Source organism: Corvus brachyrhynchos, unplaced genomic scaffold (genome assembly GCF_000691975.1).
Source record: "Corvus brachyrhynchos isolate BGI_N302 unplaced genomic scaffold, ASM69197v1 scaffold706, whole genome shotgun sequence".
In the NCBI taxonomy this organism is placed as follows: domain Eukaryota; kingdom Metazoa; phylum Chordata; class Aves; order Passeriformes; family Corvidae; genus Corvus; species Corvus brachyrhynchos.
In genome coordinates, this window is record NW_008238371.1 from 372,231 (window position 1) to 386,330 (window position 14,100).

General features: G+C 43.7%; 1 protein-coding gene across 9 annotated transcripts in view; it reads left to right on the forward strand.

Annotated features, from left to right (window-relative positions):
* LOC103617009 (SWI/SNF-related matrix-associated actin-dependent regulator of chromatin subfamily D member 3) overlaps positions 1-14,100 on the forward strand; it is a 79,152-nt gene that overhangs the window by 23,905 nt on the left and 41,147 nt on the right. For 3 of the 9 annotated variants that reach the window (XR_001862569.1, XM_017736316.1, XM_017736323.1), the window contains exons 1-2: positions 11,507-11,699; positions 11,990-12,207. Coding sequence is in view for 8 of the 9 variants with exons in the window: in XM_017736316.1 (XP_017591805.1) it covers positions 11,520-11,699; positions 11,990-12,207 (398 nt within the window). In the remaining variant the exon portion in view is untranslated. The other 6 variants (XM_017736321.1, XM_017736317.1, XM_008635264.2 and 3 more) reach the window with 5 other exon arrangements.

The following is a 14,100-nucleotide window of genomic DNA, read 5'->3' on the forward strand; positions in this document are numbered from 1 at the left end:
CCTCTGCTGATCTCACCCTCTTTCTTTCCCCTCGCTTCCACATGTTGTCCCTCCCTGTTCCCAGCTCCGGCCTCCCGCTGCTTCTCTGTCTTGTCCAGAGGGGTTAGTTCTCGTCTCTCATGCTGGAAATGCTGCCAGCGAATGTTTCTGTGTGCTGCCTGCCAGGTCCCTGGGGAAAGGGCCTGGAAATGCAGTGCGGGAGGAGCAGTGGGAGCAAGGGAAAACCACTGCTCGCCTGCTGCATTTTCTAATGGGAAAACATCTCTGTGAGGTGCTGAGCTCTGTGTCACTGCTTAAGTTGCCCCCTCCCCCTTCCCCTTGCCCCAGAATTGCCTATCCCTGATGCAGAGAAGGAGAGGCTGCAGCACCACCACGGAAAACCGAGACGTGTTTTTCAATTTGCCTCCTGCTTATCTCTGCTGTTTGGACAGAGAGGTTTAAAAAGCTGGATTTTCTGTCCCTGCAGAGTAAACAGACAGAGCCCGGCAGCACAAACTATTTCTGGCTTATCAGTGGAGGAATGCAGCAGCTGAGGCTGAGCTCGAGTGGGCCGTCAGGAAGGCCCTGAAGGGGCCCCCTCCCCACTCCGCGCTATTAGAAGTGTGAGAGCCCAGCAGGACTCAGAGGGGAGAGTTGGAGAAAAAGGCAGAAAAGGGAAAGAAAGAGGAAGAGAGAGAGTGAGAGAGGCTGAGCAGACCCTGATGGCTACAGATGAAGTTACAGGAGGGGCTCGCAAAGCTACGAAAAGCAAACTTTTTGAGTTTCTGGTCCATGGGGTGGTGAGTCGGGAAAGTTAGTGAGCTGGCTGGCTCTGAATAGAGGGATGAGTGGAAACTGGAGGTTCTGTGCTGGGCTGTATCGGCTCCTGCAGTGTGCTCCTGGGGCGCTGGTAGCTGCCTCACCAGGGGAACACCGGGGTCTGTGGAGCCCCCAGCCTATGCACTGATTCATTGATAATACAGGCTTGTGTCTGGGGGGATGTGTGCTGTGCTTTTTGCTGTGATTCTCCATGAATGGTGAATAGCATGCTTTTCAGCCTGATCATGGTGCAGAATCTGCGCTGGATCTAACCCAAATGGGCTTGTAGGACACTTTGTTCTGTAATCAAACTTGTGTTTTGAAAAACAGTTCTGATGAGAACCTGATGAAGCCTTGGGGTGCTGCCTCTGGTTCTTGTCTCCAGTCTTGGCTCGTATGTATCCTCTGGCTACTTAACAGGTGACTTTCAGGGGCTTGAAGAGATTAGCTGTGCAGATCTGTAACAGTCAATGGAAACTCACCCACGAGAGAATTTCAGGGTGCCATGCTTAATTAAAGCAATCCTTCAGGTCTTTAAAAATGTTCCAGCTTTTGTTTAAGAATCAGGTCTTCGATCTCCATTTAAGGGGAAATGCTCACCCTGTTTTGCTGCCATTGGAAACGTTCTTTACATGACTCTAGTGTCTGAGAGCAGTCACCATTTATAACATTTGGATTTCTAGCATTGATACACATTTAACAGAAATAATGCTGTTAAAGAGCCCCAAGGAACGCAATATTGTTTGGATGCTGATAGTCCCAAGTGCTTCTTTCTTGAGGATTCTGACACCTCCTGTGACACCTTTTTGAAGACATCAGGTAGGGGCTCTTGTAAAGAGATCATAGAAACCTGTGGGGCTTACGCCAGACTACTGAGCTGTTTCCATGGTTCAGGCTTACTCCAGATGTGAAGTCTCTTGCGTGTCCTTTAGCTCCTGGATGTGGTGGGACTGGCATGGCTATGGACTTTGAGGTGGCTTTCTGTGTTGGTGAGAGCTGTGAAGAGGTGATGTGGTGCCAGTGTACAGGAGCAGGCTGGGCGAGATTGGTGGCTGTTCAGGGGTCGCAGAGAGCGGGTGTGCAGGTGGTAGCAGTGGTTTTGTTGTGGACATGTGGATTTGTCAAGGTGGTCTGGATTGTGATGGCTGTGTCTGAGCAGAACCAGAAGCAAGTTGGGAGGGTGGCAGATGGGATGATTTTGCCTTATCTAAAGTTTCGCTTGGCATTTGCACACCAGTGCTCTTCCTTTAGTATCAAGAAGAAGGGCAAAAATAGTTATGTGAATTTGCTTATTCCACGTCTAGCTGGCCTTCATGTGAAAGCAGCATGCAGGGCTCTTAAGCCTGGGAAATTTTTAATTTATACTGGAATGAATATAGCAGAACTCATTTCCATTACTTATTTGGATGCCAGGAAAGTCTGCCTTTTCTGCCCTGGGAGTTTTGTTGCCAGTAGCATCTTACTTGAATACATGCATTAGCCTGGAATATCTGTATGTGTTTGTCATCTTCCTGCTTCTTGTTGGCGAGGCTGATGCTTCTTGGCTGTTGTTCTGGTGCCTGAACACTTCTTGTATCACCCTCTCCTTTCCTTCATTATCATCTCCCTTAGTTCTGCTTTGCTGCCTGGTTTGTTCTTTCCTTTAGTTTCTTCCTCGTCTCGGGTTCGTTTTGATCGAAACATGGGTTGGGGTTGTCACTCTTCTGTTACTTAAAAAAAAATGAAAAAAACGTACAACTTCATTTTATCTCTCCAGGCCCTGTATCCTACCAAGTAAGAGAGCATGCCATGCCAGCCATTACCTTGAGTTTACCTTGTGCTGGTTCCTGTGTTCTATTACTACCCAAAGTGTGTCAACATCTGAATTAATTCCTTGAAAAATCAAGTTGCATAGCAAACTTTAGTGGAATTTCGTGGAGTCAGATCCTGCTTTAATTTCAGGAACCAATCTCTTCTTCAAATGGCTAATTTTTTTTTCATTCTATCTATGATAACATTATTTAATTTGGTTATTGAAAATTATTTTCTTTTCACCCCTAAAAATTGGGAGAAGCAAACAGAGGTAGAATGTTGTGAGAATATTTTTTTTTTGCTTTGTTGGCACTTAAATGAACAGGATAATTCTGCGGTATTTCCTAAGGGCAGTTAGCTCTTGGATTCACTTGATCTTTCTGGAAACATATGTTCCTTTGCTAAGGTCACTTTGCCCTTTGCTCTTGTGCACCTGATCCTGCTTTTGTGCTTTTCCATATTGCCAGCTTAGACAATGTCTTCTTCCTCGTTTGTCCAAGGCAGATAGGATCCCCCTGAAAGGTGAAATCTCTTAAAGGTTAAAACTCTGAAGTGGGATGCTTCATTCTCTTCCTACTTGAGACCTTGATAGTTTGTTACACCTCTGGTTAGCAGTTGGGCTTTAAAAAAGGTTAAATTTCTTTCAGTTATTTATTTTTACTGTGCTTTTACTCCTGTTCTGTTTCATCAATGTCTTGCACATCGTTTTTGTGGGAGGAATTTTTTTTCCCCCCAAAGGCTTCATCCTCTACTTTGTCCTTTTGTTGTTGTTGTTGTTCCTCTCTTTTTCTAGCATTTTTATGGACAAGTATGGCTTTAATCACCACATTTATGTTGATTATCTTTTTATCAATGCATTTTCTGCTGTCCAGTAGTACATTTCAGGCAGTCTTTATGACATCTGTCTAGGTGTCCAGCTGTTGCCTTATATTTTGTTGAATAAGTTACTAGTCTTGCTGCAGGTCATTCGTTTCCTCGGTTTCCTCTATCCTCTAGTCCCTACCACAGGCCTCATTGCTGGCTGGATCCCTTAAATGGATCCTGCCTTTGTCTACCTCCCCTGCTTTTTTCTTTGTTTCTTTCTGGTTTTTCTTTTTCTTACTCAAACAGCCTGTTTAGTCTTGAGAAGGTCCATGGTGCAGGTCTTGTCAAAACGCTTGTCCAGACATCTGTCCTCTTGTGACTCGATTGCAGGAACCTTTGCTTGGTGCCTTGTGCTGGCGACCTTGGCTGTGTCATCTGCACGCAAGAACCTGCTGAGAGGTTCATTTTCTTGTCCCATTGTTCTGACCTTTTTAATCTGCTTCTGTGTCCTTTTGCTGTTCCCACTTTATCTTCCTTCCAAAGCCAATCTTTTTGCCTTTTATCCACCAGATACCCATATAAAGGTCTATGTGCCTGTCTTAACTCTGGAGTCATAGCTGTATGTGCCTGTCTTAACTCTGGAGTCATAGCTGTATTTACAGTGTACTTGGCTGTCAGTTCAAATCACCTTCTTTTTCCCGTAGTGATCTTGGTCTTTGTCCTCTTTGCTATGCTTAGGAAGCTCTCTGTGGCAATATAAGTCCTTATCCATATTTATTTTCTGCTAATAGGTGTTATTTCATAGTTCTGCTAATCTCTACAATTTAATATTAGTTACACTCCAAGATTGCTAATTCATACAAACCCGTGTATCACTGATGTGACTCCTTTGCTTATCCTTAGTCCTTTTTTTGTGTGCCTATCTACCTCTGAAATCTGGTCATAGGATTTTATGGTAAATACATAAACTGTCTTACATTAAATGGCATTTACAACAGTGAAAGAAGAGTGTCAGAGCATGCCAGCATGTAAACAAATATTTTATATATATGATAGGTAACTTGTCAGTGTTAAAACAGATGAACAGGTCTCGTGGATATGGAGGCTCTATTACAGATTTATCAGTGATTTGGAAAAAAGGATCAGTAATTAATTTCATACACAAGTTTTTCATCTCCTGATATATTGCTGGGTTTAAATGAAATGTCACCATTCAGGAGAAAGGCTTGGATGTCCTGTGAGCTGCCTAGTGTCTAGCTAATAAGACATCAAGTGAACTGTTAGCCTGATTGGGAAGTGGGGCAGGGAATAACGCAGAAGCAATTGCAAATCCATGGCATATACTTACCAGAATGTTTTTCTGATTTTGGTAATCTGTATGACTAACAAGCCAAATGACTGGGAACTCGGAGGGCAGTAGGAGTGGGAGACGTCTGAAGGCTTCATCAATAAGGGAATTAGGGGTATTTTTGGTTTTATTTATAATATGTAAGGATAGAGACTGATTATGTAAGTTGTAAAATCAATGTCATTGGAGGCTCTTAGGTACTGGTTAAAGAAGTAAACAGCTGTCAAAGATGATGGAGTTACTGGTGATGCTTCTTTGAGATGAGAAAGAACTGCATGACCTCAAGGTCTCATATTTCAGTACAGTATAAAAATTACGGGGGTTTTATTAGAATGGGAGGAACTAAAGATATTTTTGCAAAAATTGAATGGTGATCTGTTTTAAGTGAATAGAAGTGACTGTTTCTCCCAACCAGTCACAGGGTTGTAGAGATCACTACTAGAAATAGTGAGGTGAAGAGGGTATGGCCAGGTTTGAAAAAAGTAGAGCTTTCCTAATGAAAAATTTCCTACTAATTTTTATTTTGTCATGGGTATAGATACTGTCTTGTCAGAGCATAAGCCAGCTAACACTAGAATGGCTAGAAAAGAGCCTCGTGAACTGTTGGTTTTGGACAGTTTGTTCCACTTCCTACCTCAGGGCTCCATGCGTGGTTCTCTCTGCGAGGGCATCCTCAGCAAATGGGGCCTGGGATGGAGGCACTGGTTTGCTGTGTGCATATTCCCTGTTGTGGTAAACAAGGAGGTGTTTGGGGTGAGTAGGGCAGCCTGGAAGAAATCAAGGGATCTTATGGCAAGGAATTTGTTTGGGAAGGTAGTTGCACAGGACTGTTAGAGTGAAAACTTTGTACAACATTCAACTATGTGAGCAAGCTGCTGGTAGAGACTGAAGCTTTGTCCTTTTCTAGCCATGGACTGATTTCAGGCTGTCAAATAGAAAAAAGTTCATACATAATTAATAAAATAAAATCATATTAATGCCAGCCAAGGCTTTAATAGAGATCAGTGTGATTTTGTGCAATATGGGCTTGTTAAACAAATTTGAGTTGCTGGTTAAGAAAACTTGTATTTGCTGAGGAATGTAGGTGTATGGATAAAATGGATCTGTGAGGTGTTTGAACTGCTCTTCTCTTTCTAAAAAACCCAAAACCACTGTAGGAATATGAAAATGGTCAGACTGGATCATTTAGTTCAGTATCCCACGTAGAATGGGGCAGTGGAAGGCAGCATGGAAGTACAGGAACAAGGCAAAAACCTTAGCAATGGTTCGTATGAATTCTCTCTGATTTGGAGCTTGGGAGCTTTCTGACCCAAAGCTGCCCTCTGTGTAGTGCATCTATATGGATTTTGGAGTGCATCTATATGGAGGTTAGTCTAATGATGTCTTCCAGAACCTTTCTAAACTTCCAGCATTCAGTGTTTTGTGTCAGGAGTTTTTTCAGCTTATCTTGCATAAGGAATTACCTGATCCTGCCAACTGTTGTTTGATTATTGTAAGGGAAGAGACAACGAGCTCTTGACCAGCCTCTTCTCTCTCCAAGCTAGTCATGGTGCTGCAGAGCTCTGCTGTTCCTCTCCCTCCCAAAGCCATCCTTTCCAAAAAGCCAAGAGGTGCATTCTGGTAGTTGTTCATACAAAATCCCTTTCATACATTAGATCACAGCAGTGGTATGATCAGATCTGTTAAAGGTGGTGGAACTCAAAGCTGGTCTGTAAGGTTTGTTTGTTTAGATTACAAAGACATTTTGGGGGTTTTTTTTTGTTGTTGCATCCAAGTGCTCCACTAGAGCTTGGTGGCAGATTTTTCTGAGCTGTGAGCAGACACACATGAAATAGAACTGAATTTCGTCTCGTGTTACAATTCACAGTTCTGTAAATGGGATGGTTTCTAAATTAAAGACTTTTGGATTGTTGTAAACATGATATTAAAGTGCATGGTACCTGGAACACTTGGATTTACAGACTGAGAGCTTTTGGGAAATGGAGGACGGTGAATATGGCAAGAAGCAAGAATTGCAATACTGATGTTTCAGCTTACTAAGCCCCCAAAAGATTCATACACATTAAAAAGGGGAACTCATGAAGTAACATCTATAATTGTAAGTAGGAGAGAAGCCTTGTACCAGTTTTATTTGTTGTACTTCTAAGAGTCCATTTTGAAACAACACATCCAGTTGGGAAACCATGTGTACAGTCAGAAACTTGTTGCCATCAGACAGTATCAGTCTAGTCTAAATTTCTTAAGGGTTCCAGGTACTTCTAGTTACTCATTCTTACCTCCAGACAGCATCAGGTATCTTCTATTGCTTATGTTTATGCTCTATAGAAATCATAGAATGGTTTGGGTTGGAAGGGACCTTAAAGTTCATGTTCTGCCATGGGCAGGGACACCTTCCACTAGACCAGATTGCTCCAAGCTCCATCCAGCCTAGCTTTGAACACTTCCAGGGATGGGGCAGCCACAACCCAGGCCTAACCACCCTCATAAGTAAAGAATTTTCTTCTAATCTAAACCTACTGTGCACTGTGCTGTTTTTGCCTTGCTGCTCTGCAGGCACCTCTGCTCTGCTCTCTGCTTCACCTTCTCAGAGCTGTGAGAGCAGTCCCTTCAGCTGGGGACAGGCTGTGGTCTTCCTCATTTCCTGTGGCCCACAGTGGTTTTGCCCTCTGTCCAGTGGGGTGTTTGTTAGTGTGAAGCCCTTCCCTCTTGTTCTGTCACTCCAGGCCCTTGTAAATCTCTGTAAATAAATCTCTGTAATAGACTTGTAAATAGTCTCTCTCCATCTTTCTTGTAGGCTCCTTTTTAGTTAAGAAATATGCTGTTTGTATACTTGGTGGTGGTGGTTATTCTCAAAATCTGTCAGTGTCTCTGTTAACAAGAAGCTGGTGGCTGTTCCGCACAAGCCGTAAGAGCCTTCTGTGTGGTGCTGAGGTGGATGGAGTCTGTCAGGACAGGAGATTGCTGTAAATGCAGCTCAGCACTCAACTGCAATGCAGCAACTCCTGGCTCTCTGTTCAGTCTCTTTCTGAGGCCTCTTGTGGGTATTTTTTGCATGACTTTTCTTGACACTTTCTTTTACTTTCACCTGTCAGTTCTCCAGGTTATTTTCCTCTTACTGGTATGTCCAGACAGGAAACCTTTTTTCTGCTTCTGTGTTTTGACTGCTGTGATGTACATCCCCTGAGAAAAGACTCCGCAGTGGAAGAATGTAGAAGAGCACTGCTCTAATGTTGTCTTGTTACTGCTGTCAGACAGAAGTTCACTTAAGGATGACAAAGAGGACAGAGGCAGAGCTCTGATGTGACAGGAAGTTCAGGCAAGGAAGAAAGTAGACAAGCCAAACATGGCTTCAGAAACTGGTCAGTGGAAGGCAGTGAAGGGATATGGCAGCAGGTGTCAGGGAGGTGGTATCCTGCTGCACTGACCATGTGCTCAGGTTTGAACAGCTGTAGCTGTGCACATGTATACAGGCAATTGGCAGAACTCTTGGGGTCCAGTACATGTGCATGTAATATTGGTCGTGTGCCTTTGTGCACTGTGCTGTCTTTGCCTTGCTGCTCTGCAGGCACCTCTGCTCTGCTCTCTGCTTCACCTTCTCAGAGCTGTGAGAGCAGTCCCTTCAGCTGGGGACAGGCTGTGGTCTTCCTCATTTCCTGTGGCCCACAGTGGTTTTGCCCTCTGTCCAGTGGGGTGTTTGTGCAGATTAATACATGTAAATGGAATCAATGGAGGTAAAAAGGAGATAGGACTGTGGTTACAGAGATGAGTCGGGGATGGGGGTCTCAGGCAGATGACTTCCCAAGAAGGAGGATGTATCAGTGCTGTTTTGCACTGCAGCATTTCCCATGGATGCTTCTTGTTTAAGACAGATTCCATCCTGCTGAGGAAGAGAGGGAGAGACCTAGTCCATAGGCAGATGCACCTTCAAGATCTCTTTCAAAAGCCATAATGGGATTGGAATACTCTTTAGTATGAAGACTTTTTTTTTTAATGTCACTATTGTGAAAAATTCGATGTATTTTCCATCACTGTCTTGTCTCGCACATGCGTTTGAGAGCAAAACCAGCTTTTAGATGAGGTGAGGTACTGCTTGTGTATTCTTCTTTTATAAAAGTTCACATAGATGAAGTATTTCTGAATCTTGGGAGTCTGGTGGGCTTGCAGCAGGAAGGCAGTTGCACAGTTGCATAGTGAGTAATATTTTATCTATGAGTGATATCAGAGATAGAAACATGAGAACAGAGGCGAAGGAATGAGGTGGTCAGGGAATGAGATTCAATGTGCTTTTGCTGGAGCTGCCTCTCGTTTCTCATGTTTGTCCTTTCTCTATGTTTCTCTATTTTAGTGCTTAACAAAGGAAGCTGAAGGAAGTTTAAAGATGTAAGGCCGAGTAGCTTTAGCTTGCTGACCTTGTTCTTCAAGCCCTGGGGTGTCCTTTAGAGGAGCACCAAAAAGGGCCTTCAGTTTTATCCATGTGGCCAGTCAGTCTCCGTGAGATGGCTGTGCTCAGGATCCGGGCTCTTCTGAGTGACTGTCAGATGTCCCCGGCTGACTGACAGGCAGCAGCTGGCCCAGTGGTCTGCCTTTTGCTGGAAGGAGGCCACAGATGGCCTGACAGATGACAAATCTTAAATGCAGGCTCGAGAGAGAAGCATTTTCTGGGCCATTTCTTTCTGCTGACTCTGCCTGGGTCAGAGGGTGGGAGCGCATACATGGGAACAGAGAGCACTGTTCCCTTCCAGCTGTTCTTGGGGCTCTAGGTTCATGGCAGAAGTTATTTGGAGCTTTGCACAAAGCTGCAGTTTGGTCTGTCTGCTGCCTGCTGCTCTCTCCACGGCCATACCTGCCATTGCTTTCTTACATCGGCACTTGCTGAATTCACCTGCGTGGATTCCTGCGCTGGTCACTCTCGTACCTCCTGCCTTGCCTCTCTGTCCATACCAGTTATATTGGTTCTTTGCTGGTCATCCATTCCTCTCCTTTATCCAGTTTCCTTTATAGATACAAGTGTGAGAAATATCTAAGACTTGTGATGATCAGGGAGGGCACTGAGCTGGGGCTTTGGGAGCTACAGTGGATTTGTGTGGTTAATTTGGAGATGCCGGTCCAAATATATTTAGAGTTATGATTTATTATAATGCATAATTACATATTTAGAAATCATAGAAATTATGAGATAAAGATGAAGTAAACTTTTAAAAAGAATTATATATGTTGACTGTGCACAAACTATTTTCTTCCCACCCCCAGTGAACTGGCTTGCGTACCCTCAGGGGTGTGTGCATCTCATTTTGGGGTCCAGTAGTGTATTTCTCCCAAGTACTTTCTCAGTCTGCAACTATTGAGCCAAGTATGTCTTCGATGTTGTTAGCACCCCTTTGGAAGAGGGTTCCACAGGCTGATACCCACGGTGGGACAAACTCACCCCTTCAGTGGTCTGTGAGCCTGACCCCTCTGCTGATGGCCAGGGTTCACTACTCTAGCAGGGGCAGTGAACAGTCAATACCCAACTGCCCTCCCCAGGCGATGCCTGATTTTGCAGAGCTCTGGCAGATGCCCCTTTAGATCACCTTGGATCACCTCTTTCCAGATGAAAAGTCACAATATATTTACTTTTACTTCCATGGATGCAGTTCCATATGTTAAGAATTTCTGTGCCATTCGTTGTCCTTGTTTCAGCTCTGCTCTGCCATGACTGAGCTGCAGGAGCCAGAGCTGCGCACAGACCCTCACTTGTGGACACATCGTGGCCAGTGGCACACTGATATCCTATGTTCCCTCCACTCTTACTTCTTTTCTTTAATGACATTCTTGACCTCTAGTAACCAGTGAACCGATTTTTTTTCTGGAAGTGTCTGTTTAAACAAGACCTTGGTTCTGCTGGACAGCAATCAGCTTAGGGCCCATTGCATTGTCTGTGATTCTCGGATTGTTTTTTCCCTTTTGTAATTCACTTCAATATGTATTGAAGTACATTTGCATCTTCCTTTTAAGTGTTCATTCTGTTTCATAAAGTCCTTCTGCAGTTCTTGAAACTGGCCCTCATCCTTGCAAGCGTGAATAACTTAACATTACCAACAAACTTTTTCACTCCCTTGCTTTTTTCCTGGCTTTTTTTGGTTCTTTTTTTTCCCCCCAGGTTGTTTTAAATATGCTGAAAATGAGAAGTCCCAGCAGAATTTTACATGTGCCTTCCTTTTATTTTCAGAACCAATTACTTTTGCCTCATTTCTATCCTTTAACCAATTGTTTATCCATAATGGATGCCACTGACTCTTGGTTTCCTTAAAATACTTTGTAGAGGGACTTGACTTTCAAAGGACTTTTGTTGTATGGTTATTCTTTTTCTCATCCTGGTTCAAACGCCTAGAGAATGTGTGTGTCTGTATTTTTGCATATATGTGGAGATATACATATTGATAATTCTCAATATGAGCCTAAGCTCGTCTCTCTGTTTTGAATTGCATTTTGCAGGCAGTAATTATTTTACTGGTTGTTTTCCTTGATGACTATAAACTTTTAGAATTCAGAATTGGGTTTACTGTGTGTCTTGTGCAGCATTAAGCTTGACCCAGAGAGTCTCTCAAGAGCATGCAGAAGTCAACATAAATGCCAGGGCTTTAGAATGCCTACAGGGCTGCTGACAAACTCCCACATCCATTTCATTCTTTTTTTTAGTTTAAAGGCTTGATCGGAGACATGACCTTTTTCTTAAAGGATTCATGCTGCATTATGAACCGACACTGCTCTCTGGTGTAGGTGAAGTAGAAGGCTCTTAATGCAAAGTGTTTATCCTGATGTTTTGCCTGTGCTGGTTTCTGTCTCCCAGCTGATCAGAGCTGCCTGCTCGGCAGTGCAGCGTTTGCAGTGGGAGTGTGCTCGCAGCTCTGAGCAGCATGTGAGCTGCACCAGTTTGGACTATGTGTCGCTGCCATGGGGTGTTCTTTTCAGGCTGAAGGTAGAGCTTCCAGCTGTAACCCGGTCTGGATATGCCACTGACCACTGAGTGTTTTCCCAAACCTAGTATTTTGCCTCCCTGTTTCCTGTCTCCTTTATCCCTGAATGCCTCATGACATCCAAGACACACCAGTCACAGAGCTTACGTGCTTTATGTTGCTGCTTAGTGCTTATCAGGATGGTCAGAACGGGGAATCTGTTGAGGCCAGTGTCGCATGATGTACAAATGTCTTGGCAGCTGCAGAAACAGGAACCAAACTGGCTTTTCTTTCTGTCTTGCTTTTCCTCCAGCGCCCTGGGATGCCATCAGGAGCTCGAATGCCCCATCAGGGGGGTCCCATGGGTCCTCCAGGCCCCCCATACGTTGGAAGCCCCTCCGTGCGACCTGGGATGCCCCAGACTGTGATGGAAACAACAAGAAAACGCACTGCACCACAGCAGGTCCAACAGCAGCAGGTGCAGCAGCAGGTGCAGCAGCAGCAGCAAGCCACTCAGAACCGAGCTAGGAGGTGAGTGTTCTGGAAGGAAAACACAGGAGGACAATTTGAGGAAGCAGAGATGATACCTGTTTAGCAGTGGGTAAGACCTCTAAGATCAAATGGGACAGAATAGAACATGTATGTATTGTCAGTTTTTAAGCAGGAAAAACATTGGTAAATTTTACTCTTTTTTTTTTGTTTGTGAATGGTTTTGAACAAAACGACCTTTAATAATGTCTGGTTTTGCAGTTACTCTGCTTTTACTTCACAGGTTTGTCAGGCCATAAATCTGTTGAGTATGTTTAGCCTTTAGAGTTAATGAACAGTTCTCTTCTAATATAGTAAGATTATTGTATTATTTGTTGCCTGTTCTGTATAGTTGCTCTCATTTCTGACTGGCTAACAAAATAGTTTGTAAATGGCACAAGTGGAAAAAACTTTTCACATTGTCATGTGAATACTTGTACTATGATCACTCAGAAGAGTGGTCATAAAACTTGCAGTTGTCCCAAGTGTTTTTGCATATAAAGTAAACAAATATGCACTGGAAGTAATTCCATAAAATTAGAGGGATTTCTATGAGGAACTTTCTTTTTTAGATATGCCCACCTTGTATATTGCTGAATGCATTCTCTCTTAAATAAGTTAGCTAATTTCTTTTTGCAACGTATTAGACCTCATCAATCTTGAGTGTTGAGTGTGATCCGCACACACATAGCAGATCTGCATGGGCTACCTTTTGCAAAATCATTATAGATGTATATACAGCTTCAGACAGTGTTCTGGTGGTGTCATGGAATCCAGTTTTAGGTAAAACATGACTCTCTAAGCTCAGTTCTTCAGGAGCCCTGCTCTGACCAGGTTATATACCTTGGATCAGCAAGTCAGACTTGGGAATGCTTGTATCTGGGATGCATCTGGAAAGGACACTGATCTTGAGAGTATTAATACACAACAATTGAAAAAGGTTGAACACAGAAGGAATGTGTGTGAGTGCAGCACGTGAGCACAAGCAGTGCATGTGCATCTTGGAGGCCTTGCCTGGCACCAACCAAAATGCACATTCTATAGCACCTCCCGGGAGATTCTGCAGGAAACTGCACAAAATAATGCCCAACCTTCAGGTACTAGGGTGGATATAACCTGAAAAATTGCCCCTGCTGGATAATTAAGGTAAACTTTAGTCGCTAACTAGTTTCCAGGGAGCATTAAAGGACAGTATTTTCTAAAAGTTGATGGCCTAACTCACAGAAGAAAGTTCCCCATCCCTTTTCTTAACTTCAGTGTTTCTGATTTGGGACCCAGCAGTGATCTCAACTGCCTTGAGCCCAGTTCACAGCAGTGCTTCCTGGGTACACAGAGAGCTTCTCTGTTTCTTCTGCCATGCCTTCCCTTCAGATAATGTGTTGAACGTTTTCCCTTTTTTCGTTTCCACCTCCCTGTCATTTCTCATTCTGTTTTTTCAGGCACACTTTTCTGTCACCTTGGGTCCAGTTCTGGGGTTAAGTGCGTTCCATGTTTTCTAGCGCAGGCCAAGAAGGTTGCACTTGTCCTTTCTTGGCAGTTTTGGTGGAGACAAAAATCTCATTTCTGTAATAGGCTATTGAAGAACTGGTTGAGACCCAAATTGTTTGGGGATGTTGCTTTGTTTGTTTCTTGCTTTTTATTTGCAAGCCTGTGGGGTTGTTGCCGGTACGTGCATATCCCACTCCCTTTGGGAGGCTGGCGCTTGCTCAGCCTTTACTTCCAGATTCTGTGAAGTGTTTCAGTGCAGATTTGATTTGTAAGCTGTGGAAGGTATTGGAGTTTCATATCACGTAACATTCCATTCCCATTATTCCTACACTTTTTAAAAGGAACATTGTTCACCTATTAAGTTGGGTGTAACTGAATGTACCTCCAGGCACAAAGAGTGTCTCAGCC